Below are 27,781 nucleotides of genomic sequence, written 5' to 3' on the forward strand. Positions count from 1 at the left end.
AAGACTTATTTTGTTTTGGAGTTGAGTGGTTGGGCAAAATGTGCACAGATCTCCTCAACATCTGCAATCTACATTCAAAACCCCAATATTTGCACATTAGTATGTGTGGGTCTCATTATTGCTACAAAATCATGCATTTGTATTTTATTACTATATATTGTATTTGTGCATAGATATGATCAGCTGGACCTCTGGGCACAGCATATGTGTGAAGGTAAAGGGCCCATCACTGTATCACTCACTGGGGCATTCGCTAGTTTATGCAGGCCTCATTGCTTGGGACACAGTGAGAACTTCACTTGCACCCCATATTTGTCTGTGCACATTTGTGTGCCAAACCAGTCACCAAAGTCCAGTATTTGTGTGTATGCCCAGTCCTGCACTGTTACATCCACTGGCACAATATGCACGTGGACGAGGGAGGCAGTGGCTGGCTCTCCCATTTCGCTGTTTATCTAGTAACACAACGCCGAAACATGAAATCACAGGAAAGCCCCAGAACTCCTCATTAAACTCACGCTAGAAAAGTGTCAGGGGACAGGGCCGCAGAGCAAAAACCTCAGCACTATGTGTCCCTCCCTCACTACCAGACAATGGGCGGAGCCATCAGCAAGACCAGCCCCCCCAGTACATCATGATAGGGGGATGGGATAGTTCCCCAGCGGCAAGAGAAAAGACCGAGCGCGCCTGCGCACAGCACACCCCGATTGCGCTTGCGCAGAAGCTTTTGGTGGCGTAACCAATCTTGTCCCTCTTCCCGCCCCTTTGTGACACGGGCTTGATGATGGGCACGCAGTTATCCAATGGATGCGGTCTTTGCCGTTCAAACCGGCAAGGGTGGAGAAAGGGCTGCCAGTGAGAGAGCGAGGGGCGGGCTTATTTTTGACAGCAGGTTCGGCAGCTGCTTTTCCTGGGGTTTTACTGGGATTGGGGCGGCGTCTGCGGCTCAGTGTGTTAGAGCCAGCCGAGGGGTTGGAGCTTTGAGGAGCGAAGGCCGAGAGCATGGGGGTTAGGTAGGAGCGGCCCGACCCCAGCAGCAGCCGCCCGGCTGGCCGTCGGCGGGGAGGGCAGGCGAGCGCTGCCGCGTGACGGGGTCTGGGCGAGGCGGCGGCGCCGAGGCGGCCGGAGGATGGAGGACAAGAAGGAGGAGGGCGAGGCCGAGATCCAGGAGCACGGGCCCGAACACTGGTTCAGCAAGTGGGAGCGGCAGTGCCTGGCCGAGGCCGAGCAGGAGGAGGCGCTGGCGCCGGAGCTGCAGGAGGAGGCGGCGGCCGCCGCGCAGCCCGAGCACAAGCAGCAGAAGCTGTGGCACCTCTTCCAGAACTCGGCCACCGCCGTGGCGCAGCTCTACAAGGGTGAGCCCGGGCGGGATAGTCACACAGCTGGGGGAGGGGCGCAGCTGAGGGGGAGGCAGGGCTCCTGCGGCGAGCGGGTGCGGCGGCGAGGGAGGGCTTAGGGGAAGCCGGCGCGGGTGGGACTCGCTCAGCGCAAGGGTTGCGGCTCCCCGAGCAGTGTCAGGAGCGGGGGCTCCGCGCCCATCCATGAAGGCGGACGGGAAAACAAAATGGCGTAAGGTGGAGCCGCCGCCGCCACTACTCTGGAAATCACCTCTCCAGGCCCCCGGGGGAGGGGACGACCCCAAGGAAACGCGCCGCCCTCATCCCCTCTGCGGCTTCTTCCTCCGGCCGTGTCTGGAGCCCCAGCCCTTCCCCAGAGATCGCCCAAAATGGCGGGGGTGGGGGGGGGGGGAGAAGGGATCGGCCCGGGATGGCGGCGAGGGGGCCCTTTGGCGTGCGGGGTGGAGCGCACTCCTGGCGGCGCTCAGTGGCAGCTGGTGGAGCGACGGGTCGGTTTTCGCCGCCGAGACCCTCCCCGGAGCAGGGGAAAAGAGAGACCCCCGTGCTGACCCGCAGAGCAGCCGAGGGGAAGAGAGCCGGGACCGAGCCCTCGAAGCCTGCTCCTGCCGTCTCGCCCAGGGAAGAGGCACCGACAAAATGGCGAGCGCGGGACCGGCCTCATTGTGCAGTGGGTGCTGTGGGGAAGGGGTAGGGCAGGGTGCTGCGCCGGGGGTACCGGAGCGCTATGGCCTATCCCGGTTCCGGGTAGCGGGCGCGGCCTGGCCAGCCACACCCTGGTCCTGGGCTGTCTCCGGGAGGCTGAACAAAATGGCGAAACCTAACATGGCCGTTCGGAGTTAGTGCCTCCAAAATAAACAGCGTGTGTATCCTTCCATCCCTGCAGACCGGGTGTGCCAGCAGCCGGGGCTCTCCCTTTGGATCCCCTTCCAGAACGCCGCCACCGCAGTCACCAACCTCTACAAAGGTAAGGGCCTGCCGGGGCGCTCTCCCACCCCTCCTCCTTCCTCAGAAAATCCTCAGGTTGCTTCCGGAGTCTTGCAGCCTTTACTGGGTCACTGTAGTTTGGCAGCAGTTCACTTTCTTGCATGTTGGCTCATGTGTGTGACTAACTTAAGTTTTTTCCACTCCCAGGCTCATGCACAAGGTAGCTCTTAACATATGCATGTCACTCTGATAAACTGGAGAGAGGTGTACAACCAGCTGTAGCCTAGTATTTCACAGTGATACCTTTGTGTGACTTCTAGCTTTCAAAAGGTAGCCTGTGCTTCATGTGTAAAGCTCAGAGGTTTTTTTTAAAAGAGTAGCTTCTAAGCTTTAATCTCTTCCAACACTAATGGTTTTCCCTCTTTAGTAGGTTTCTTGCCTGTACTAGTTAAACTAGTACTGAGATCTTTTAGTGACTGCTTGGGTGCAGAAAAATGTAGTTATGTTTTAGCAGTTTGATTAGTAACTCTTCCAGAAATTCTGCCCTCACTGTTTACTGATAGTATGTCAATGACACTTAATTAAACTCAGTGTACAGGAAACCCTCTTCTTTTGTAGTGATATGTTCCTGATGTCACCATGAATGGCAAAATCTGTGAATATGGGGGGGTGTGGGAAGCTGAGTAAGTTCTCCGTTACTCTGTGGATCCCAGCCCTTACCCTCGTGCTGAGTTTCCCATGACTTCCAGCCACAAGGTATGAAGTGAGGGCTGGCTGCTACTGCCACCTGGCAACAAGGACTTCAAGCTGGGGGATGGAGGGCAACAGGGGAGTCAGCAGGGGTAATGGCAGGAAGGTATGGGACTTGGGGATGGGAGAGATGTGAAATCATGAGGGTTTCCTTGATCTTTATAAAAAAAAACTAGAAATTGATATTTAATTGAGAGAGCTACTTCTAGGTTGCTGTGTCAGGATAATGTTGATGGGAACAGAAACGTTCAGTGACTTCTTGGCAGGTGAATTTTAATGTTGGGAAAAAAATGCCAAGAAATACAGATTGCAGGGTTGGGAAACTTTTTTTTGGGTCAGGGACTCTCAGAAAAATCAGTCATAAGAAACAAAAAAAACCCCTCGCTGATATAGCCCTCGAACAAGGAGAAAGACACTCCCCATATTTCCCTCCCACACCAGAGCCTGTGAGGGGGTCAAGCTAGTATATTTTGTGTGCTCCAGCCCTCAATGGGGCAGAGCAGGACTGGATTCAGGCAAACTGAGGTCCGCATGCGGACCCGGGCCTGAAGTTCCCCACCCCTGGCATATTGGAAAACATAATCCAAATTATAAATATAAAATTAGGACCAAATTAGCTATTAACCACGCAAGAAAGAGACCTTGGTGTTATTGTAGATAGTAGGAATGTTTAAATATTTATTGAATAGTCAGTTAACCTAATGAATTCTTATCGGTTACTCCACTATTCTGTAGTCCCTGGGGGTGGTGATCCATCTCCTTTCCCGAGCAGTCCCCTTCCACTCTGCCTGGGGTGTCAGGCAGGAGCTGGTCCACGAGGGGAGCCGGTTTAAAAAAAAACAGCTCTCCTCATGGACTGGCTGATACAGATGCAGCAGTGAGGGGTGGCAACAATCTCTGTCTGGAGGGAGGGGGTGAGATCAGAGCTCCCAGCACAAGTGGGGATTGATCTACACTTTAAATGCAGGGCTTCATTATGTTTCTGTAAATCCATGGTACTCCCACATCTTGAATACTGCACACAGATGAGTTTACCTCATCTTAAAAAAGATATCTTGGCATTGGCAAGGGTTCAGAAAAGAGCAACAAAAATGATTAGGGATTTGGACTAGCTGCTATCTGAGGTGAGATTAATAAAACTGACTTTTCAGTTCAGGAAAGAGGAGAACAAGTGGAGATATGATAGTTGCATAATCATAGAAAGATAAGGAAAAATTATTTACTTGCTCCCATAACACAAAAATAGGAGTCATCAAATGAAATCCATATGTAGCAGGTTTAAAATGAACAAAAATAAGTATGTCTTCACACAATGCACATTCAGCCTGTGGAACTTTTTGCCAGAGGATATTGTGAAAGCCAAAATTATAGCAGGGTTCAAAAAAAGAGCAAGATAAACCCATAGGTCCATCAGTGGCTGTTAGCCAGGATGGGTAGGATTGGTGCTCTTTGTGTCTGTGTTTGTCTCTCACCTCACCTGTCAGAAGCTAGGAATATCACTTGATTGCTCGTTCTATTCATTCCCTTTGGGGCATCTGGCATTGGCTGCTGTTGGAACACAGGATACTGGGCTAGATGGACCTTTGGTCTGTCCCATAATGGCTGTTCTTATGTTTTCCCCAAATCAGCTCTTTGTACAATACAGACTGACCGTGTGGCTGGGGGGGGAAAAAAAACCCCCTAAATAAACTACTCTTTTGATTGAGTTTATTTGTGTGACTTTTGTTTAGCTGAGTATCTGATTCTCCATGTCTAGAATTCTAAATGGAACCAAATAGGTGAAAGCTTAATCTTTGATAGTTAGCACTTGGCTGATAGGTCAATCCATGGATTGGTTTTAAATGACTGAATTGAGTATAGCAGTGTAGTATTTCTGGTAACAGATTGGGCTTTTCATCAGTAATAGGGAGGAGACGGTAGATATGTAACCATTACATTAGAGACTTGCTTCTTTTATGGAAAAATGCATACTGGACATCTGCCTCTGTATTTACAGTTGACCAGCTATGAAATGTTAGTGAAATGGAGACTGTAACTTCTGCTGTGTTATAACTTAAACATTGTTATAATTCTCCAAAAGGAATGTAGGCCTGAAGGAATAGCCAGATACATTAATCCAAGGCTTTGACATGACAGCTTTTAAGTGGTAATCAGCCCCTAGTTCCTTGATAAGTCAAACTACAACAGCACTTCTATTGGGCATCTATTGCTACATAAGTAGGAACTGTTGTGTAACTCAAAACTATAATCTGGTGAGAACATATATTTTGATCTGGAATCTTACTGATTGATTGTTCAGAGCACCACCTCCTTTTTATGAAGGACTGCTTGGGTTAAGGTAAACAATTTTATTTCAAGTTTTTTGCAAGAAAAAATAAACATGGCAGAACAATGCTATGCATTTATATAATGGAGTAACTTGAAAATACACTGTCACAATGTTAAAATGAACTGGCTCTCATATGAACAAGATAACTTAAAAGAATACAGGCAGTCCCTGGATTACATGGATCCGACTTACATCGGATCCCTATTTACAAACGGGTTGAGGCAACCCCGCACTAGCTGCTTCTCCCCAGCAGACCAGGGAGACGCGGAGCGGCTTTTCTCAGCAGACACCTCAGCTTGAGAATAAAGGACTGAGGGAAGTGAGGTGTGGGAGAATAAAACTGAGCTCTTGAGAAATGTTTGGCTAGAGTTTCTCCTACAATATGTACCAGTTCCGACTTACATACAAATTCAACTTAAGAACAAACCTACAGTCCCTATCTTGTACGTAACCCGGGGACTGCCTGTAGTTATTAAATTACACGCCTCTGAGAACTTACGTGCTTTCTTTTATGGAAAACACTGGAACTCATGGAGTCTTATAGTCACTTGTGTATTTCACAGCCTTTGTTCAAAGTTGTTTTTACTATTTCCTCAAAAGTCTAATTGGTTGCAGCTATGTTTATGTTATGGGTTCTGTAGCACCATATGATTACTGTGTTCATGGAAGGGGTTTTAACATCAGTGTTGATGATTGACCTCCCTGAACAACAGTAGCAAGAGCAACTAAAGAATTTTCTTATAGGCCTGGTGGTGTATACATTAGGAATTAGGGTGGTCTTTCTGCCATGCTTCAGGGGCGGGAGGATGGATTTTTAACACCTCTGAATAATGTAGCTAGCTCGATCTGAACTTAAGAAAGCATAGTACAGGACTATCTGAGACAGGAGGAAAAAGTCAAAGGAAAATAGGCTTGTAGAATGGCACACATGGTCTGCATGTTTTAGTCATTTAAAACTACTGTCTCTTTAACAGACTACATTAAATTGCCTACATTTCAAGTGGGTAGAATCCCTCTGAATAAAGCTATGCACTAGGAAAACTACCAGTGTTACCCTGATTTAATACTAAAAAGACCTAAATATTCTTGTTCTTTTAAAACTTAGTTCATTATGGTTACTATTAAAGGTGCAGGAGGCAGCGTGTTTCATATGAAACTCCAAAAAAGTCAGAGGAATATTGTGTAATGAATCATGTATCTCAAACTGCCTATATCAGGAACATCTGTTAAATATACTTAAAGCCATTTTTTAAACTTGGTATCAGACTACTGGCATTTAGAGAGAAATTCTGACAAGATATGGTCCTAATGAGATCTGAATAAGCATTAAAATGCTTGGAGTCTGTTCATTTTTTTTTCCTTTGCACCTCAATTAATCTGCTTATAGTTTTCAAATTTAAACTTGAATCAACTCTTAGCATTTAATCACTCTCCACAAAATATTTCCAATCATTCGCAGCACTGGAGGACACAGAGCATTTTTGTTTTTTTAGATCTGACAAAATATTCATCTAAGCAAAGAAAATGGGCCATTGCTCACTGTCCTCCAGGCCCTACTCTGTTTGCCCTGAACGTTGTTTGGCTTCTTGTTCAGAGAGGACAGCACTTCAGTACCGTTCCAGAAATTGCTAGAGACCTGTTGGAATATGATGTCTAGAAATCTTGTGGTCCATGATTTGACCAAGTAAAAGGAATATGCTCAGTATATTAGTTGAGACAATCCAATTTTAGTTTTAACACAGTTCTAGTTATTTGTAGTCTTAGTGTGAGGAGATAAACCTTGGGAGTGTAGGACTGACTTAGATCAGCTGTTAAAACTATTATAAAAACATTTTTTTCTTAATGACGACAAGTCATGCCCCACCTATTGTAACAGCCAGATTGTCTTCAGCACCATATGATTGGAGTTTATTCCAGCAATAGATACCTTTCATAGTGTAGATGGCACTTAATGTTAGTGGTGTTCTGTGAACTCTGTTCTGTCCTATTCTCTGTTTTTAAAGTGATCTGGGCAAGCAACTAAAGGAACACTGTCATAAATTTAGAGCTCTTAGTAGCTTCCTTAAGTACATATGCATGAGTCTTTCCAACAGCTTTTATAAATCTCATATTTTCTTAGTCTTCTAAAATGTTTCTTTATCGGTGTGATAACCACAGTATTTATATTGATTTAATGACCAGGCAAAATACAGATTGCACATGGTAAAATGAGAGAATTTGGTTTCTCGCACTAAACTTTTTTGGTGTTTCTTTTATCAGTGGTGAATTGAATGTTTGAATAACTGCTAGCCCTGGACCTCAATTATTAATAAGGAATAATCTTTCATAGGTTTATCGCTTTTAATAGTTTTATTGTGAACTATGTGGAATTCTAAATTTGTTTTATCAATGCACTTTAGTGTAAAGTTTTAATGTAGCTGTTTGAAGTGCTGCTTATTTTTAAACTTTTGATGGCTGAGGTGTTCTGTACTATGATCAGAATAAACACCAGATGTTTAAAATCTCAAATAATTGCTCAGCTGATCTTGACTCTCACGTTATATGGCTACATTACAACTTCACTTGGTTAGATTTTTGTATATTACATGTAAAAATTAGTTCGGAAGCTGGCTTACAGATACTTATTTATACCACTGTTTCAGTGGGAAAACTATAAATTATTCAAATAATTAAGTATTGAGCTGCTATTCACACGGTTTAGTCATAGGGCTCTTTGTCCATTCCTGTTTCCCCAATCAGAGGAAGAACACCTCTGAAACACTCCTTTAAGGAACAATGCAAGTTCTTAAATGTATTTTCACTGAAAGATTAAGTAAAGGATACTGAAGTGAACTTTACCGTATTTAATCTAATATCTTTGTTAATGGTTGCCTTATTTACTTGTTCTTCTGGTGAAATCACTGTTGGCAAAGTTCTGAGAAGAACTAGAACGAGCACAATGAATGAGTACAGAACATTGTATGTCCTACACGAAATGTGACTGATTTTTAGTAACATGCTGACGGAGTTCTTAGACTAGTCAGAGTTGTTAGAAGCTCCTTTAAAGTGGCTCAAATAATTCAAAAGGATCTACTAGAATTGTCACCCTGTGAATTTCACTTATTCATCAATTTCAACTTCATAGAACAACTAACACCTGAGTGAGTTCTAGCCTAAGGTTTTGTTCATTAAACTTATACTTGGCTTTCTGAACTCTCAGAAGACATTTGGGGGTTAGAGTTAAATAATGCACAGAACACTGGGAACTAGGACTGGTGGCTGTAAACAGTATGGGATACTTGACCACACCCATGATTTAGTTAGAAATCTGGCTAACTAAAAACCATGCCAGACTATGGATGTTGCCTGACTAGAGAGGTTCAATCTGTACTTTATAAGATGGAATAATTCAAGATTTTCCCCAGGAAACAAAAACCAAAACTTGGGACATTTCTAAAGGACTAGTTATGCATGGCTACCTTGAATTCAAGAGATGCTTTCTAAAGAAATCATACATGGAAATTGTTTACTTAGAGCAGCACAAGAGACTTTGTTTGACAGTGCTTTGTATGTAGCTTGTTTCCCTCATTGTCTGGATATTCTTGCACACAGTGGAAGAGAATAACTTAAAAGGGAGCATAAAACACCAAAACTCATTAGGCATCTTGTTTACATGCAATGCCACAAACTACTCTTAAATGTGTTAAATTGACTTAAGATTTGACAATCACTTCAAATGTTCTTTTATTAAGTACTTACCTGAAATACCATAGACAATGTTTTAGTTTAAACCCAACTCTTGTCAACATATTAAAACCAAAATGTAATCAGGCCTCATTTATAGCAAATATTTCTGGTAGCACCGTAATCTCAAAGTTTGGCTTGGGAGCTGCAGTGTTGAGTCTTATACAAACATAGAAAAGAGACCATCCCTGTGTACATCTTTATTAATATATAAAGATATAAATTGTCCTTTACAGAGACTACTTTCAAGCTCATGTATATCACAGTTTTGGTCTTGGTTGTTTCTCTTGAAGTGTTAGTTTGAACCCCAATATGAGGGGGAGAACTTGGCTGTGGTTTTTTGCAATTTAATTCTTATGAAATTAGACTCACTGTAACACTCATGAATGTACAAGCAATAAAATATTCTGTTTCCGATGCAACACTTATTAAGAATATTTTCTTTTTTTTTCCAGAAAGTGTGGATGCCCATCAACGAAGCTTTGATGTAGGAATTCAAATTGGCTATCAGCGTCGTAATAAGGATGTGTTAGCTTGGGTTAAAAAACGCAGAAGAACTATCCGTAGAGAAGATTTGATCAGCTTCCTATGTGGAAAAGTTCCTCCTCCACGAAACTCTAGAGCTCCCCCAAGATTGACTGTAGTATCCCCTAATCGAGCTACTTCAACAGAAACTAGCTCATCTGTAGAGACTGATTTGCAGCCCTTCCGTGAAGCCATAGCTCTGCATGGTAACACTAACCTTTCAATATTTCTTTCCTAAAGATGGGTGGGAATCCTTAAAGAGGAACATACCTTTGCGAAGCTTCATGGTTTATTTTGGTGCTACCTTCACTACTAGTGTAACCAGAAAGGAAGTGTAGCTAATATACTGGAGTAAAAACAATAAGTCCTGTGACACCTTAGAGTAGGGTTAGGGAACCTAAGGGCTGGATGTGGCCCCTAGCTTGCCGGGATTTGGCCCCGAGGCTCAAGGCTCCCCTGCCCTGCCCTCCTCCCCCAGCACTGGGGATCCCATGCTGGAGCTCTAGCCTACTGCAGGACTGGAGCGCACACAGTATACTAGCTGGGTTCCCCTGGGCTCTGCTGTGTGAAGAGAATGTGGGGAGTGCCTTTCTGCTTCTCAGTTAGAGGCTACATCAGTGAGGGTTTTGTTTTGTTTTTAATTCTCTCGTGGGGTGGGGGGGATGACTGGCTTTTTTTCCTATGGGTCAGCAGTTCCTGACCCAAAGAAGGTTCCCTACCCCTGCCTTAGAGGCTGGGGGCGTCTCGGCTTAGGGTGGGTCTCAGCATGGTGGTGAGTGAGGGGGCTGCACTGGGAACCTGTGGTGGTGCTCCAGCCTCGCCCCCCCGCCTTCCCCAGCTGAGACCCCTCCACCGAGACTTTGCACCCCCACCCTCCTCACCACCTTGCCAAGCAGCAGGAAAAGCCTGTTTGAAGTGTGTCCCTGTGCTGCTGTTCCCTCAGGGATGGGGGGCAAGGGAAGTGGCTGCATGCATAGCCGATTCTTCTGCACAAGTTGGATTTGGCGGGGAACCTCGTGTTCTCCCCCTTCCCCCCCTCCTTCCCCCCCTCCCTCCCCGGGTCAGGAAGCTGGTGCTTCAACCTCACAGGTTGTGGGGAGGTGTGAGGCTGGAGCACCAGCGTGGTCTCCCTGATGCGGGATGGGCAGGGAGAGGGCTAAGCTGAAGCTGGTGAGTGAGGGGGCTGGGTGGAGGGGCAGGAGTGAGGAAGCTGTTTTGTCAAACTCTGCACTCAGCCTCAAGTCAGCCCAGCCTTTCCAAAGGGGCCTACTGGGGCTTGTATAATGCTGTGTGAATGGCCTCTGGGGCAGCTTTGCTCTGTGGTGAGCCTGGGGAGCTCAGAGCGCTCAGTGGTCGTTCCCCAGAGCTGGGAAAGTGGCTGGGTTCAGCATAATTGTGCCGTCCCCAAAGGGTTGTGTGTGCTGTGTGGCCAAGACCTTCCCAGCTTTCAGTGAGCTCAGGAGAGCATGCCTGAGCCAGAGGTTTGGCCCAGCTCACTGGCACATGTCAGAACTGCTTGCTCAGGGGAGACCTGTGGTGTGGCATTCCCATAGCATTCCAAACACGGGTTGTGCTGGGCAGGACAGGCCTAGCCAGGTCCTGCTTCCATTCCTGGCATGAGTGGGCTGTGCCTTGGGCCTCATACCTGCCAGAGCAGCCCCTTGGGCTGGGCAGCAGGCCACCTGAAAGGCTGCAGTCGGAGCTGAGCAAGCAGGACCTTTGGTTTTTCCAATGAAAGCTTGATAATTCTCTATATATTTTTTGTTAGTCTCTGAGGTGCCACAGGACTACTTGTTAAGTCTGTAACTATAAAAACTTGTTTTCTCATCCTGGAGCCTCGGTGTCCAACATACTAGGTGCTAGCCAAATGTAGCTGTTTGGTCAGTTGAGTGTGGCTGGTTCGCTGTAACTGATTGACACCACAGTCCTAGAGTAGAGAAGCTTATTCAGTTGTGCAGAAGGGGTTGTGTGTTAATTGCTAAAAGGGGTACAATTGTTAAATTTTAAGTGCAAGCTGTAGCAGTGGTCTCCCAAAGTGATTTTAGGATGCATTTGTTGCAGCACCTTTTTTCCTTTAACGTGAAACCATTTTGCTGAAAAACTCAAATTTACCAGTCATCTACTGACCAATGCCAGTATTGATGATGATGATGATGATAAGGCGTGGTGTATATCTTCAAAACCATTTTCCGGAACATGTGTTAAAAAGCCCTGTTAACCTGAATTCTGGAAGGGGAATCTGGCTTTCTGTAAAAGTGTTCATCCTACCTATTGGTGGAAGAGCAGATGGTATCTTTCTTGGTTTTTAGTTTTTGATGTCTCTGAAACCTTGTGCTCCCCACTTATTGGAAAAGTAGGGTTAACCAGTAACCTTTTCTTATTGGCATGCTTACTGGGGTAACCTGTTAACTGCCCCCTGCCAGCTGCCCCTTCCTTTCCCCATCTATGGCATGATGTAGCAGGCTGGTTAACTAGTTAAACATAGTTTAACATTTTAAATGGGATTTTATATGCCTACTGGAAGGGAGCTTTTTCTCCAGTCTCTGCTTCTGGGAAGCCAATGTTGTCTTATCCCTACAGTCCCTCTGCCTCTTTTCTAAGAAGGGGTTCTCAGTTGGCCAATATTCTCTCTTACCTGTTTCATTTTTGTAATGCCCTGCAGCTTAGTCAGTTTCCCAGTTTCACTGTATGCTTAGCATCCCTGACTGGTCAGAAATAGGCTGTTGTTGCATTTCTTGAGTGATTACTGAAACTTTGGTCAGCTTTTGTTGTTCCTTTTACTAGGCATCTTTCAGGCTATGGTCATAAGAAAATAGTCCTTAAAGGAAAAGTTATAGCACTTTGAGAATGCCGTTGCTAATACTACATAGCTGTTGCTTTTATTTTAGGAGTTCTTGTTTAAAATTGTGACTCAAGAGTGTAGGTCATAGGGAATGGTTCTTGTCATATGAATGTGTATTGTATTGGCTTTAGAGAAAGAGATTTAGGTACAGAATGTAGGTGTTAAATTATAACTGACTAACCATTTAACTGATAAGCCTGATGCTTATTGGTTAATGGTGTTGGTTAAAATCAGCCAGGGATGTGGTTTTGCTGCATCAGATCAGCAAAACCACCTCTTCCCTGGGAGCTGGGTGGGCAAGAGCTGGTAAGCTGAGGAGGAGACTTTGCTATTGCAGGTAAATCTCCTCCACAGGGACTGGTTCGCCAAGGATCACTTTGCAACATTTCTCCCACGTAACAAGGGTCCATGTTGTAATACTCCTATGCCTAATGGATGATTTCTTTCTGGTAGCTAAGTGTTTTCTTTTTAAATTCAATTTTCAAAACATTATTCACAGTGGATATTCTATTCTGATGATGGGCAGCCTGTGGGCTACATGAGGCCTATTGGGATTCTATGTGTGGCCTGTAAGATATTTTATTTTGTTGCCCATTCACATTGCAAGACTCCATTGGTTTCCATGCATGTATTTTTTTTCTTAGCAGTAATAGTGACACTTATGTGAAGCAAGAGCTGGTGACTTGTGTGCTGATTGCCTAGAACATGGGCTGTAAGAGCCGTGCGCTCCCTCTGCAGCAAATCAAAGTGCTGCTACAGTTCAGTTGGCACAACCTCAGAAATTCAAGGTACAGAAGTGCAGTTAGTCTCCTGGGCTAGAGTAGTTATGCTGTCTTGGTTATGACAATTTAAGTTTAGTAAAATTCTGCTTAATTGGTTAACTGGTTAAATAGGGGTGAGTGGGGTGGGACTGCTCCAGCACACTGGACTGGAGTGCCTTCCCCCTCCCCTGTCCGGCCACACAGGGCTGGAGCAGCTCCCATACTGTGGACAGGAGCTGCTGCAGCCTGGTTGCTTCTAGTCCCTTACTGGGCTGCTGGCCCGCAGCCCGTGTGGGTTAGAAGCAGCAGTGGGGAGTGGAGGGGAGAAGGCTGCTGAATCCCAGCCTGTGGGATATGGGGTTGCTGCTGGGAAACAGTTAACCTGTTAAGATTAATGCTTAGCAGGTAAGCGGTTACCCATTGGCATCTCTAGTGTAGACCTTCCTATGGCATCTCTAGTGTAGACCTTCCTATGAAGTTAGATTATAACAGTAATGATATCTGTGAAGCTATCTCTGTTTAGAATCCATTAAGCTAAAGAAGCTATGTTAACCGAGGAATGGGTGGATTTGAAGTCTGAGAATTGTTTTTTGAATCCATTTAGTGCTTTCGTTCCTCGGTTTCCAAAAACCAACCATCCATCCAGTAGCCATGGGTTATTCTGGGCAAGTGAACAGTTCTACTCAAAATGCGTAGAGAGGAGGGAGGGAAGTAGGGAGACTGTAACTTCAAAATAGAACAGATTTCAACTTCACAAGTGTTACAGTCTGAAAATGACCTCCCTTCTCCCCCGAACTCTACTAACCTCATATGAGAGATTTCATTAGATTTCTTAGCCAGCAGTCTTTTCTGCTTACTGGAAGGTTATGGCCTTTGCAGTACAAAGAAACTTTTTTTTTTTTTAAGTCAAAGCAGGAAAGAAGTCTACCAAATCTCTGAAAGTAGAGCAGCTCACTGAATCTTTGAACTGTTTTAAAGAAACTGCTACAGTGTCTTACCAGAAGTAAAAGGAAATCAAGTTAGGTACCATCCATCCATCTAGGGTAGTATCAGTTTCTGTAACTTCCTTCCAGATAATTTCTATTTTTTGTATAGACAAGGTTCTCTGATTTAACATTGGGGGGGGCAGGGGGATCTGGAGTTGGAGAACATGCTGTCTTGAATCAATTAACTCTTTAATTCAGTGGTCCAGGAAGGATTTCAGGGTGCAAGCTCTGGGAAGGAGTTTGGGTATAGGGGGACTCATGTCTAGGGCAGGAGATTGCATATAGGAGGAGGTTCAAGGCAAGGGACAGGTTCAGGAAGCAGGCTCTGGCTGGGCATCATTTAACTGAGACAACTTTCAGGTGGTGGAGCAGTGGGGTTAAGGCAGGCTTACTTCTGTCCTGGCCCTGCACCACTCCTGAAGGCAGCTGCCATGTACAGTAAAGGTTCCATGGTGCCATGTGCTGCCCCAAATCTACAGGCACTGAGCTGACAGCTTCTACAGGTAATGGTTCCCTATTGTTGCTCAATGGGAGCTTCAGGAGTGGTGCCTGCCGGCAAGGACAGTATGTGGCAACCCCTTGCTCTGCCTCTCAAGCTGCAGGGACATGTCAGCCACTTCCAGGAACAGCAGTTACCACAGGGATAATTTCTCCAGCCACAACAGGTTCAGCATTTTACAGCTCACTACTCAAAGAATTAAATTTAAGCATAAGAGAAATGAAAGCTGAAATGCACAAACCAATCAAACCAAAAATAGCACACCTTGCAAGCAGTAAAAGAATGGGTTGGGTTGAAAGCTGAGAGGGACAGACAGTGTGTGTTTGTGACAATGGCAGAGATGCACACTGTGTGTGTGTGTGTGTGTGTGTGTGTGTGTGTGTGTGTGTGTGTGTGATAGAGATTTGCATTGCCAAGCTCCCTCCATCCCTTTTTCTCTTTGTGAAGATAGGGTACAGGAGTGGGGGTAGGGGAGACACCCAAACATCAGCCTACCCCCTTCTCTTTCCCATACCTTGTACAGCAAGTAGGAGGCTCCCAAGGGGCAGCTCCAAGGCAGAGGGCAGGAGCAGCATGACAGTGGATGGAGAGGCAACTGAAGTGCCAGTGCTTGATAGCTTCCTGGCCAAGCCAGTTAGGATCACCTGTCACTCCCAAGATCTACTGGTAGATCCCCATCTACTGATTGGTGACCACTGCTCTAATTTGTTCCCAGATCCCTGCATTGGTAACTGTTATATTCATACATTGTGCTAAAAGTAGTGACTTAAATATATTAACCCAAAGGGAATCAAACGCTGTCACAAAACAAATGTGGTGTTGCTCATTGCTACCTGCTTATGCTTTTTCCATAGAGAGGAGGGTTTAGCTATTTCAATTGTTAGCTAGCTCATGGTAGTACATTTTAACTATCTGATGTAAACTAATATCCAGACTAGGGATGTTAGTATGTAACAGCAACAGCATGGGGGGGATGGAGGGTGGGAAGGCAGGAGCAGGTACTTGTGGGGAGCAGATTTTTAAAGCCAGTCCCCCCCTCCCCTCCTCTGCAGCCTCCGAGGGGGGAGCAGAAGTTGGTGCTGGGGCGAACCAGCTTAAAAGATGGTTTCCCCCCAACACTGGCTGTGTGGTGCCACCTGCCCTCCCCACACTCCATGCTGCTGCCTCTATCAGAGGCAGCGGGGGCTCGGCAGGGAAGGCTGCTCGCCTCCCCAGGGAATAGCCTCTGTCTTCAGTGAGCCTGGGTTTACCATAGACAGAGGGGCGGTCCAAGCTCGCCACAGAAGCTGCTTCATGGTAGCCTTCCCCGTCCTGCAGCAGCCTTTGTCTTCAAGGCTCTCAGACCCCTGTCGACAGGGACTACTGCCACTCCATGCTGCTGCCTCTGTATCAGAGGCAGCAGCTCAAGGTGGCAGGCAGCCAGTCTGTGCAGGGATCTGGTTTAAAAGATGGTTAAACCTTGTGGACCAGTGAGTCTCTTGTGCATTTCAAAAGCAGAAGCCCTCAGGGAGTGTGTGGCCAGTTCTGGTCTCCCTGTTGCACCTCAGCCTTTGAAATGTACAAGATCATTTCAAAAGGAAGCCCCACAGGGAGGGCTCTTGTAAATTTCCAAAGCAGAATCCCTGCCTGAGCAGAGACTGCTTCTGTCCCTGCTTGCTCAGTTTCCTGCTGTGCCTCTACCTCCCTTACTCCCCACCCCCAGTCCCAAACAGTGCTGGCTTTTAAGCTGGCTCCCACCTGCTCCTGCTCTCCCCCTTGCTGCCTCTGAGAGGCAACAGTGGGAGGAGGGGGAAGCGACTAGTTACATCACTAGTGAACTGTCCAATAAGATTATGCTTATTGGATAGTTGACTAGTTGCTTATAGCCCTATCTGATACAGAGGCAGCAGTATAGAGTGGAGCTGGGAGCATACTGGCTGCTGGCTTCATCCCCAGGGGCCATTTTAGTAATTGCTAAACATTTTAAGCTGCACAATTACTAAAAATGTTCTCTAACATCTCTAGTAGAATAGTGATAGAAATGTAGCCGCATTAGTCTGGTGTAGGGGTGTTTCATCCCTAGTAGAGGCAGTTAGACTAGCTTTTTATTTCTAGCTGTATCTACTGTGTACTTTGTAATGAAAACCTTGAAAAATTAGTGTCCTCTGACCTACCAGTGGATGCTCCATAGACCAGTTTTAGAATAATTAATTACAACTTTTCAATGTACTGTACCTCTGTTAAAGAAATTTAAAGCCTGTTTTCTGCCAAATGCGTGCTTGTCCATAGGGATGTAAAATCCTGGTTAATTAGTTAAATGTTTTGTCTAACCAGTTAACCAGTCAAACAGGGATGAGCTCGCCATACTGTCTTACTCTATGCCACAGGCTCTCTGTTGAAGCTTTGCTTTTCTCTGATTTATTAGAATATAAAATAGCGCACTAAGCCACGATCTGCATGTGACATTGCATTTTTCTAATAGGTAGCGCTATGGCTCAAAATTCATTTTCAAGACACTTCAACTATAAGGTTGCTGTGACTGTAGACATTGTCAGGGTATACTGTATTCCAAAGTTTTTAGTCTCTGCTGCTTCCATCTGAACATACTTAATCAAAAGGTCAGTAACTCTAGGTCAGTCGATGATTGGGATCCTTTACCTTTATTCTTTTGGAACAAGCACACTGAGCCTTAGACTGATGGGAGTGAGGAGGATATAGGGAAATATGGATTAAGTAGATTTAATGCATGAATATCACACCTCCAGAAACTTTGATTTAATTGCTTTATCCCTAATACTATAGCCAAAATAATCTCATTACTTGATTTAATTTAGGTACCAAGTCATCCCCTACCATAGTCTCTTCAACATTGGAAAAGGTCACACTGGCTGCATTCTCTAGTATATAAGATTTGTAACTTTGTCCACTAGAGATGGCTGCCTTCCATCATCCTACTTCTGTGATTTGAGAGGAGTAGTTTACTACACAAGGTGAACAACAAGTAGTGCATGGTAAAGATTTATGTGGATAAATGGGTAGAAAAAGTACAGAGTAAATATATGCTGTAGTAGAATGTATGGAATAGAGAGCATTTGTATTAGCTCAGGTTGATACAGCTTTATAAAGAACGAAACTTTTGCAGTTGGTGTCATAGTGTGTGTGCGTGGTGGGCAGGGTTAGTAAATAGGTAGCAATAGTAATACACTCCTTCAAACATCAGCTGTCACAAATTGGCAATTTTTCATTTCAGTAATTTACCCTAAAATGCATGTGTTAAAACTTTTTTTTAATTTGGTGGCGTAGCTTTAAATTATGGTACAACAGTTACCAGGACAGCAGTTTATAAGAGAACAATGAGCTGTGTTTACCCTAAGTAACCGTATTAAATTGTGTGTAATGCTAGCTTCTGTTAACTGAGACAATTAGTAATAAGTGCTCTATTAAAGATTTCTTTAAAATCTCATTATTACAAAATACACTTTAGTGTGCATATTTGATATGTTATGTAAGTTAAAGTGTAATTAATAAAGTACATCTTGTGATACATTATCATTACTCTTCCATGTTCACTTTCGATTTGTAGAAATTAATCCAAAATGGATTTCCCAGTCCTTATGAATTAGCACGTCTGTTTGTAATCCTATTTTAATACCTTTTGAAGTGCCTTGTTATTGCATGGGCATTCAAATGTACTAGGATGCAAATGCATCCCCATGTTAATTTTTGCTTGTATAGACCTCTTTCACAAAGATAGCACTTGTCAGTGGTGTCTGAAATTTAAACTTCAATCATCCTTACAGAAACAACAAGTTAAAAGAAGCTTCAGTTCTGGCACATGAGCTCACTAAGTTATATGGTTTTAAAACATTCACTTTTCTATTACTTGCACAAGTCAAACAGGATAGACTAACCAGTGTTTTGCACCCTTTTTTTATAAAGTACTTTAAAAAAAAAAAAGTACCCCCAGTACCTACAGGTTTTCTCTCTCACATTTTTTTTCTACCATTGCAACACTTTGTTTAAACAACTTAATCATAGCTGGGCGGACGATGAAATTTTGGAGAATAAAAATAATAAAGTGTTGTAAAACTTAAGCTTAAACTTAGAGAACCGAATTTTTGTTTTATTTAAGCTTTATACTGCAGAGCCACAACACATGTAACTGCCAAGATTTTTAGCAGTTGCACAGTTACATTCTTAAATGCAAAAAAGTTGCAGTGATTCTGTGAATTGAAGTTTTATTTAAGTTATTTTGGGATTGCTCAGAGGAGTCTTGGATTTTTATTGTTTTAGAAATGTTTGGGGGGAAAAAAACCACTTGTGCTCTAAATAAACACAAGAACTAGAGGTTCAAAAGATTAACTGGTAATCTCCACCCTTAACAGGTGAGGCTTGGTTGTTCTAGTTAACTGATAGGGGCTGGAGCAGTGTCCTGCCTGCAGCCCCAGTCCAAGGTGGCTTGGCCCTGAATCTGCTACCTGCCCTCCCTCCCTCTACCAGGTAACGAGCTGGCTCCTCTTTGGTCCCACTCCTGGGGAGCTGTCTGCAGAGCCTGCAGCAAAGCCTCCCTGGGAGTGCTTTACTGTGGGATCTACATTATAAAGTTACTTAAGCTTTATACTGCAGAGCCTGCAACACATGTGACACCCCCTCCCTTATGATTTTTAGCAGTTACATGGTTACATTTTACATCCTTCCTAAAGAACACCTCACAATTCTTAACCTGTTCCTAAAACTTATTTGTGAGGAGGCTCATTGACTTTATTGGTGGTTTGTGGTCATAAACTTGCTGTACTTGAAATCTTTGTTCACTGTCCTTTTAGTCAGTGGCTGCGTCTAGACTGGCAAGTTTTTCCGCAAAAGCAGTTGCTTTTGCGGAAAAACTTGCCAGCTGTCTACACTGGCCGCTTGAATTTCCGCAAGAACACTAACCATCTCATGTAAGATTGTCGGTGTTCTTGCGGAAATACTATGCTGCTCCCGTTCGGGCAAAAGCCCTCTTGCGCAAATGCTTTTGCACAAGAGGGCCAGTGTAGACAGCGCAGTATTGTTTTGCGCAAAAATGCCCCAATCACAAAAATGGCGATCGGGGCTTTCTTGCGCAAAACCGCGTCTAGATTGGCACAGACACTTTTCCGCAAATGCTTTTTGCGGAAAATCATGCCAGTCTAGACGTAGCCAGTATGTTTCTTTTCTCACCACCACGCTGCACCTTTTTATACCTTCTTCCTGTTATGTCTGTCCTGTTCCAAAGGCAAGACTATGCAGCACTTTAAAGACTAACAAGATGGTTAGGTGATAAGCTTTCCGAAGTGGGTCTGGTCCACAAAAGCTCATCACCTAATAAACCATCTTGTTAGTCTTTAAAAGTATTGCATAGTCCTGTCTTTTGTTTCAGCAAGACCAGACTAACATGGCTACATCTCTATTACTGTCCCAAAGGGGTTTCTATCAAATAATCTAGAAATGGATGCCAAAGTGCTACCTTATTTTTCTTTTCCTTTCTGATGCATTACCTTATTTTAATGTTGCTTTTACTGATTGCTCATTCTTGTATTATGAGACAAAGCAGGTATTATGATACTAGTAAATAATGCAGCAATTCAGTTTTTAATTGTAAATGCGCTTCACTCTAGTGTTCAGTTCCATGAATATCCATAGAGTAAACTTTGAGCACCTTTGTACTAAGAGTACTTCATTTGCAGTTTGTTTTATATTTTCCTTTTTTGAGAACTTTTGTTAAACTGGTGATCTTGCAATATAGGCCTGTGAAGAAACCCTTATACAACAAAGCTTAAATAAGAGCAAACTTTTAAAGCTACTCTAAATTTAATTTTTTAAAATTGACTAATCTTATTCACTTGAATTTTAAATTATTCAACAAAACTTAAGTTTGTTCTGAGGATCACATACGGGTTGCTTGCAGCAACACTGGGTAGTTTTCGGTTTGGGGGTTTTTGGTCAAATTCTAGCCAGGTATGATACCTGAAATAGGTTGCGAGTTGATCATATATATCTAGATTATATGTTCAAGGTCCTGTAATGAACTCTTTGAGAGTCACAGCCACTTGCTACAATAGATGGGTCTTAAGCCTTTTTTTGCTATAAGTGATATGTACAGGCAGTCCCCGGGTTACGTACAGGATAGGGACTGGAGGTTTGTTCTTAAGTTGAATTTGTATGTAAGTCGGAACTGGTACATATTGTAGGGGAAACTCTAGCCAAACATTTCTCCAGAGCTCAGTTTTATTCTCCCACACCTCACTTCCCTCAGTCCTTTATTCTCAAGCTGAGGTGTCTGCTGAGAAAAGCCGCTCCGCGTCTCCCTGGTCTGCTGGGGGGGGAGGGAGGGGCGCTAGCTTCGCGTCTCCCTGGTCTGCTGGGGGGAAGCAGCTAGTGCGGGGTTGCCTCACCCCGTTTGTAAGTAGGGATCCGATGTAAGTCGGATCCATGTAACCCGGGGACTGCCTGTATTGGTAGTCTGGTTCTGCTGTCTGCTTTCGCTTCCAGCTACATTGTTTTGTGTTCTGTCAGTATACCTGAGGAAGCTTTTTACTTGATATTGGTTAAATTTTATTCGCTACTTCACAGCTTCCATTTGGGTATAATCAGTATAGTAAATATATTCCTCTAGGTGCCTCTAGAAATAAGTGTTCAGACTCATGACCCCTTGTTATCTTAATTTGAAATTCTCAGGAAAATGAGTATATAGAGAGAATTGGTAGGTTCATATATTCTGAGAGTACACAAGTAGATTCGGGCTGATCCTATATTAGACCATTCTACTTTTGCCAGATTAAACACGGTAGTAATATGTTTGTGTGCTTGTGTAACAAAGCTGAATTGTTGAATATTACATTAATTCTCTGAAATAGTCAAATTTCAACAGTAACAGTCCTAATGCCGATATTGGAAACAGAAAAATTCTAGGGAGCACAATCTAGAAACAGTTCACAAACATCTATCCAAAATGCTGTCGCATGTACATTACCAATCTCTCTAAAATGTTTGAATAGCTTTATTCAGACATATCAACAAAACTAAGGGTATGTTTAAACTTTAGTTATAGCTGCCAATAGTTGAGAATAAGTGACTTTAAAGTAAAAACTTATTACTGTTGAAACCTTGTTCAGTTTAGTTGCTGCATAAATGTCTGGTCTCTTGCCAACAATTCCTAACAAATGAAAATATAACTGTTTCAAACTTGTACTGGTTCACTAAATCTGGAGGATAGGAGAGGTCATATCAAAATCAGATACTCTAGGAAAAAAAACTCACTTTCAGGTCAGTCTCAAACTATATAATTAAAGTATTCACATGGTAAGAATAAATCCTTTTGAAAAGGATGGCATTTTAAATTGAAAGTACACTTAAGGATAGGTTGTCTCGATTTGGGTACAGCAGGTTTTTTTTCTCACTGCAATCTTGTGGTATGTATCAACAGCTAAAGAGCTAACTTGCTAATTTCATATGTATTTGTCCTGTGGCACCTTAGAGACTAAAATATGCAGACTGTGGGTAAGGAGGCCATGTCACAGCCTGCTCTCCTGCAATGAGCTCTGCGAGAGGGCACACCCCTGTCACTGCACCCTTGGTCTTTTTCTCGGCCCCCGGCCTCCCCATCCCTGGACCACCACAGGATCTGCAGCCAGTCTGTTTCCTAACCGCACCCAAGGACCATCTGTACACGCTCATGATCCACACGTTGTATTTCCTCCCCCTCTTGTCTCACCCAGACACCAAGTGGCGGCACTATCTAAGACCTGTTGAAGGTGGAGAACCCCAATGGTCCGATTTTTAGTCCACCGTAATCCCATGGCCCATCAGGGACATCAGTTGGCAGCTCCTTCATGGAGCTGTGAGCACAAGCGTGTACCTGGCACAGTTCACCCCCATCGTAGACGGCTGCCTTTTCTGCAGCATGAGGGAAAACCTGATGCATGCATCTGGAGTGTGCCAGATTGCAGTCCATATTCCTGCTTCTCCCAGAGCCTCTTATGGAGGTTCTGGCTGCACTTTTCCCCCTCAGCCCTTTATTTATGCACACCCCATCCATGGCCCCACAAAGTCATGAGACCACCTTGTCAACCTCCTCCTGGACCTGGCAAAAGCCACCATATGCAATCCTGGGAGTAGGATGCTGGACAAGGAGGTGCTCTGCAACTGAGGCTTGCTTCTGTTTCTCCCTGGTCTCACGCATCCGGGCAGAGGTCCTCTAGGCAGTGTCCAGTGGCTCCTTGGACAGCTTTGAGGAGCAGTGTGGCAGTGTCCAAGGTTCTCTGTTTGGTGTCACCATTCAGTCCCCTCATTTTAAACCTTTGACCTGCACCCCTTGTTCCTGTTCTTCATCATTTGTCTCCTGGAATCAGTTGACCCCTGGGTTCAGTCATCCCTCCCGCAAGGCTGGGGAAGGGGCTTTTAGAAGTGGGTGGGCTGGCACCTGCCCACCCTCCGGATTCAAATAGTTTGTTTGGGTTTTTTAGTAGGTTTTAAGCATGAAAGCTCATGATATTCTCTCTCTCTCTTTGTTAGTCTCTAAAGTACCACAGGGCTACTTGTTTTTAAAGTTAGGCTAACACAGCTAGCCCTCCGAAACATTGTATGGGAAGTAACTTTAAAAGATCTGCATACTTGAATGCAGTACATGATGGAAAGGGATTGACTTTCAGTGCCTAGACCAGGGCTGGACAAATACAGACCAGAATCAGCCTGCCCAAGCCACTGGATCCAGCCCATGGGTGCAGCGGGAGTCTCAATGAGGCTCCCTGTCTTCCCCGCCCCTGCATGCTGCTGAGAAACCATTTTTTCGGCCAGTAGGAGCTGCCTGTTTGTAGACAGGCAGCTTGTGAAGTACACTTTACCCTTTCCCTTGGGCTCACAGCTGTTCACAGATGCGCATGACCCTGCAGCTGGTTGCTCTGAACACCTTACCAGGGCATGGAAGGCAATGAACCTGCTAGAGCCTACTTCTGACACACTTCTTTCCCCCTCCCTCCCCAAACCCTCTGCCTCTCCTTACCTCACATAACCCAAACCCTCTTCCCCTCCCACCCTACCGCAATCCCTTGTCCCAGGTCACAACCCCTTCCTACCCTAGGTCACAACCCAAGCCCCTGCATCCCTTCCTCTGCCTCAATTCCCTACCCCAGGTCACAGCCCTCTTTCACTCAAACTCCTTCCTGGATCTCACCCTCCCTCCCCCCGCACTCTAGTCCCTTACTCCAAGCTCCCTTCTGCATCCAGCCTCCATCCCAGACATTGCACCTCCTTCATTAATACCATGAAAGAGTGTGCCTCTTAACCATTTTCCAAATTCTTGGAGTGGCCCTCCATCAAAAGTTATTGCCCACTTCTGGCCTAGACGATCATGTGTGCAATGGTAATGGAATATTATCTGACATATGAATTTTCTAGCATGTTACAAAAACTTAAGGGTGATTGCTTACAGTGCACAGAAAACTAGTTCACGTTCTGACTTCAATTATTGCCTTTTTAAAATGTTTTCTCTTTTTTTTCCCCCCTTTCTAGGTCTTAGTGGTGCAATGGCTAGTATAAGTGTTCGTTCAAGTACCCCAGGCTCTCCCACTCACGTAAGCAGTGGTTCCAATGCTAGTCGTAGGAGAAATGGACTCCATGATGTTGATTTGAACACTTTCATATCAGAAGAAATGGCACTCCACTTGGACAATGGTGGAACTAGAAAGCGTACCTCAGCCCAGTGTGGCGATGTCATTACAGACTCACCAACTCATAAACGCAACCGAATGATCTAAACTGCAAAAATTTCAAACCCACCATGCTGCTTGAAAGCCACTTGATCCTCAGAGTACTATTGAAAAGGAAACATGAGGCCATCTTCCCATATTCACTGTTTAAGACAAGTGAATTCAATAATTGCCATAAAGGAAGTTTTAGGTATTACAGTAGATGCCTCTTGTAACTACGGCTTTCTTAAACTATATTCTTAGCAGAGGACATCAGATATTGTGTAGTAGTTAGCAAGATCATCATAGGCGAACATGTATCCGTTCCAAGGCTAAAAGTGACCTTACTTGTATTCTTAAAGGGAAAGGAAATATCAGATGTTTTATTTGGTTATAGAATGCTTTGTCCTTATTTCCTGCTGTGTTGAGTATTTGCTTCAACAGTATTGCCAGTTTGACTGAAATTGTCTAAAATATGACTTGGCATCTTGTCAAATCTGCAGGCTTCCATTTTCGCAGCACTGTATAAGGCACCTAGTTTCTATATAGTAACAGTGTGCAAGTTATAAATATTGGACTGTGCCCTTTTTAGTTTTAAAAGCAGTTGATAATTCTGGTGATTGTGTGATAATGTAAAGAGGTGCTATGATGGTCATGCAATTAATACTTAATATTGAATCAATACAAGGACCCTTATTGGATTCACTTTGTGTGTTTTAGTGCTCTGAAGTAGCAATATTAAAGTTTCCCCAGTTAACTTCATAGGGTTTTACACTTTCAGTTTGAGAACATATATGTACTTGCTGGTATTATCCTTGTGGTAAACAAAAAACAGTGCGAACTGTGCACCAGTACAGACCTAAATTTAGAGAAAGATGTCCTGTAATTGGAGAATAGGCTTTTTTTGTTCAGTATTAGTGAAGGGTAGGTATTGTGTGCAACCATATCCCGTTTTACATTTTTGTGTGAAGTAATTGCCCGTGTTGGGGAGGGGTGGGATGCAAGGGAATAGGGAACAGTTGGAAAATGGTTGTGTTCTGTCTGCTGGTGAGCAAGATTTCTGGTCACTTATGGAAACTGCTGGAACTGAATAGTTTCTGTGTGACATCGTCTTTAAGATGGAGTGCAGTTTCTTCTAAGTCCTAAAACAGTTACTTAATTACTAATTTTTACTTCAGAAGATGAGATTTTTTTTCTCAGTAAATGTGAGATAACATGATGGCTTTCAAAGATAAAACTTGCTTTCTTACAATGTCTTTAACTGAATGTCCTGATGAATATTTAAAGTTGAGAACTGGATGCACAGTTTAAACTTAAATCCAGAAAGTTGTATGGCTGAAAGCTACTTCCTCTGCACATCAATACTATTAAGTGTAGACCTTCAGAAGATCATTAAAGGAGAACAATTTAAGCTGAAACACCTTTTTACATTTAGAAAAATCTGATCTTGATTTCTTCTTTTTGGCAAAAAACTTTCATTCTAAAGCTTCTGTTTATGGGTGGCTAAAATAGGAGTGATAAGGAGATAAGAGCTCCAAGCTTGAAGGGAAAGAAGACATGTATGAAGTGGAGGCACCATCCATGCTGTAATAGAAGACAGACATGCTTCAAGCTTGTCTTGCATTCACTTGCAGCTAAACAGGTCTAACACATGGATGAGGCCAAACTATGCTAGAGCCACCATATTGAAAATTCTGCTTTTGTTTTCTGTTTTCTAGATCATGATTTTGAACTCTGTTCTAATATATCTTGGCCATAAGTGAGTATACACTACAACAATTTAAGGTAAATTTACATCCTACTGGAGAGCCTTTGATTCAACGTTTTCCTGCCTGACCACCTGGGGCAGGATTATAGCTGTTGCAGTTTTTCACAATAAATAGTCCTCTAGCATTCAAGTTCTCCATCAAGGAAAGGGCAAAGTCCAGGATATATCATGTTGTGCTCAAAAATTTTGGAGGCCATTGTTTCATTCTAAGAGGAATTATTTTGTTCTTAATATGTATATAAATCACTATGTTCAGGAGTTCTTCAGCATTTCCATAATACTGGGCTAAGTTTGCAGCTCATGGAACCATTTGAGAATTTTTAAAAAGCTGCCAGTGTATGTACAATTAAGTTACTACTGTTGACTTAAAGCCGTAAGGCTTTGTGTGATATTTATAATTTGTTTATAAAGTATAGAACTAATTTCAATTCTGAGACTTTGCATTTTCAACCAAGATGGACTCGTAAGATGAGATCTGTAAGACGGTGAAAAAGACGTTAGAACTTTAATTCTGTAGAATGATCTCCTTGTAGGATATCACCAGAGGTATTTCCTACCAGTGAAATAGAAACAGCAGGTGAGTGTCCTGGTCAGCCTTGAAAAGATAAATGTGCCACTCAATGATGAAAACATTCTGAAGCCCCCTTCCACTTATTAGTTGAACTAGTCCATAATTGTGCAATTAAACCAATTTAGGATATCTTTGTGTCCTTGGATCTTTGATACTGAACATTGGGATTTCTTAATGTGAGACATTCACCACATGTAGTACTAATGTTGGAGCTCCACACGTATTATGGAAAGTACTGGGTTCAATGTGACTTGCGCTTAAATCTATCCAAATATGACTACACATGGAGCCTGATCCATTTACTTTTTTCCAAGTGGAATAATAAATGTCTCTGTTTAAGCTAATGCTTTAAAGCTTTGCATATAATTTAGTACCATTTAAACTAAATTTGTCAAGCTTTTATTTTTTTAATTTGTGCCATCTTTTTGGTAAGAGAAAGCAAGCTTTAATATCTAACTGGTTGCATTAATATTTTTTGCTTGTAACTTAAATGTTTGACAGCTTATTTTTACCATCTTCCATTGGTTTTTCAGTTAGCCCCAAATGTTATTTGTCTTTAAGTGTTAACCCCACCCCAAAATGACTTAAATGCATGTATTCACCTGAAAAACAGAAGGAGAGCAGATTGTTTCTTTAAAAAAATAAACATTCAAATTCAGTACCCATGGTTTTGAAGATTTTATTTCTTGTGCCAGTGTAGGAAACTTTGAAATATTGTGTTCAGACACTCTTATCTGAGCAAGAAGCAAGTTTATCTCTGTTATACAGTAAACATTAAATTCAGACTTGTTCTATTTGGGGGAAAATGGGTACTTTATATTTTGTTTTCTCCTGACTCTGCATAACTCTCACAATTGACCTCTCATCTCCATGTAAGCAAAAGTTAACATGAATGTGTGGGGAAAATTACATACAAGCTATCTTGCATTGAGGCTAATGAGCTTGGCTTGGAATTTATTAAAATAAATTAAATGTTAAAATTTAGAGCTATATTACTATAAAATAATGCAAAAATGTGTTTGGGCTGCAACCGAAGTGTCCTGCATTTAAACTTTTACTCTG

The 27,781-nt window shown here is 43.4% G+C and overlaps 1 protein-coding gene across 1 annotated transcript; it reads left to right on the plus strand.

Annotated features, from left to right (window-relative positions):
• The first annotated feature begins 865 nt into the window (after positions 1-865).
• Positions 866-27,380, plus strand: HAPSTR1 (HUWE1 associated protein modifying stress responses). The gene is made up of 4 exons (XM_075899283.1): positions 866-1,355; positions 2,242-2,322; positions 9,540-9,815; positions 24,205-27,380. The coding sequence occupies exons 1-4, from the start codon at positions 1,130-1,132 to the stop codon at positions 24,447-24,449; spliced, it is 828 nt and encodes a 275-aa protein (XP_075755398.1). The 5' UTR covers positions 866-1,129; the 3' UTR covers positions 24,450-27,380.
• Positions 27,381-27,781: the final 401 nt, after the last annotated feature.

This window comes from Pelodiscus sinensis, chromosome 16 (genome assembly GCF_049634645.1).
Source record: "Pelodiscus sinensis isolate JC-2024 chromosome 16, ASM4963464v1, whole genome shotgun sequence".
Taxonomy (NCBI): Eukaryota; Metazoa; Chordata; order Testudines; family Trionychidae; genus Pelodiscus; species Pelodiscus sinensis.

What these genes read in the sequence shown, in the direction of transcription:
- HAPSTR1 (XM_075899283.1), top strand. Translation starts at nt 1,130, where the DNA reads ATGGAGGACAAGAAGGAGGAGGGCGAGGCCGAGATCCAGGAGCACGGG. An exon ending in CGTGGCGCAGCTCTACAAGG is followed by an intron (nt 1,356 to 2,241) that starts GTGAGCCCGGGC and finishes CCATCCCTGCAG; the next exon opens with ACCGGGTGTGCCAGCAGCCG. An exon ending in TGAAGCCATAGCTCTGCATG is followed by an intron (nt 9,816 to 24,204) that starts GTAACACTAACC and finishes CCCCCTTTCTAG; the next exon opens with GTCTTAGTGGTGCAATGGCT.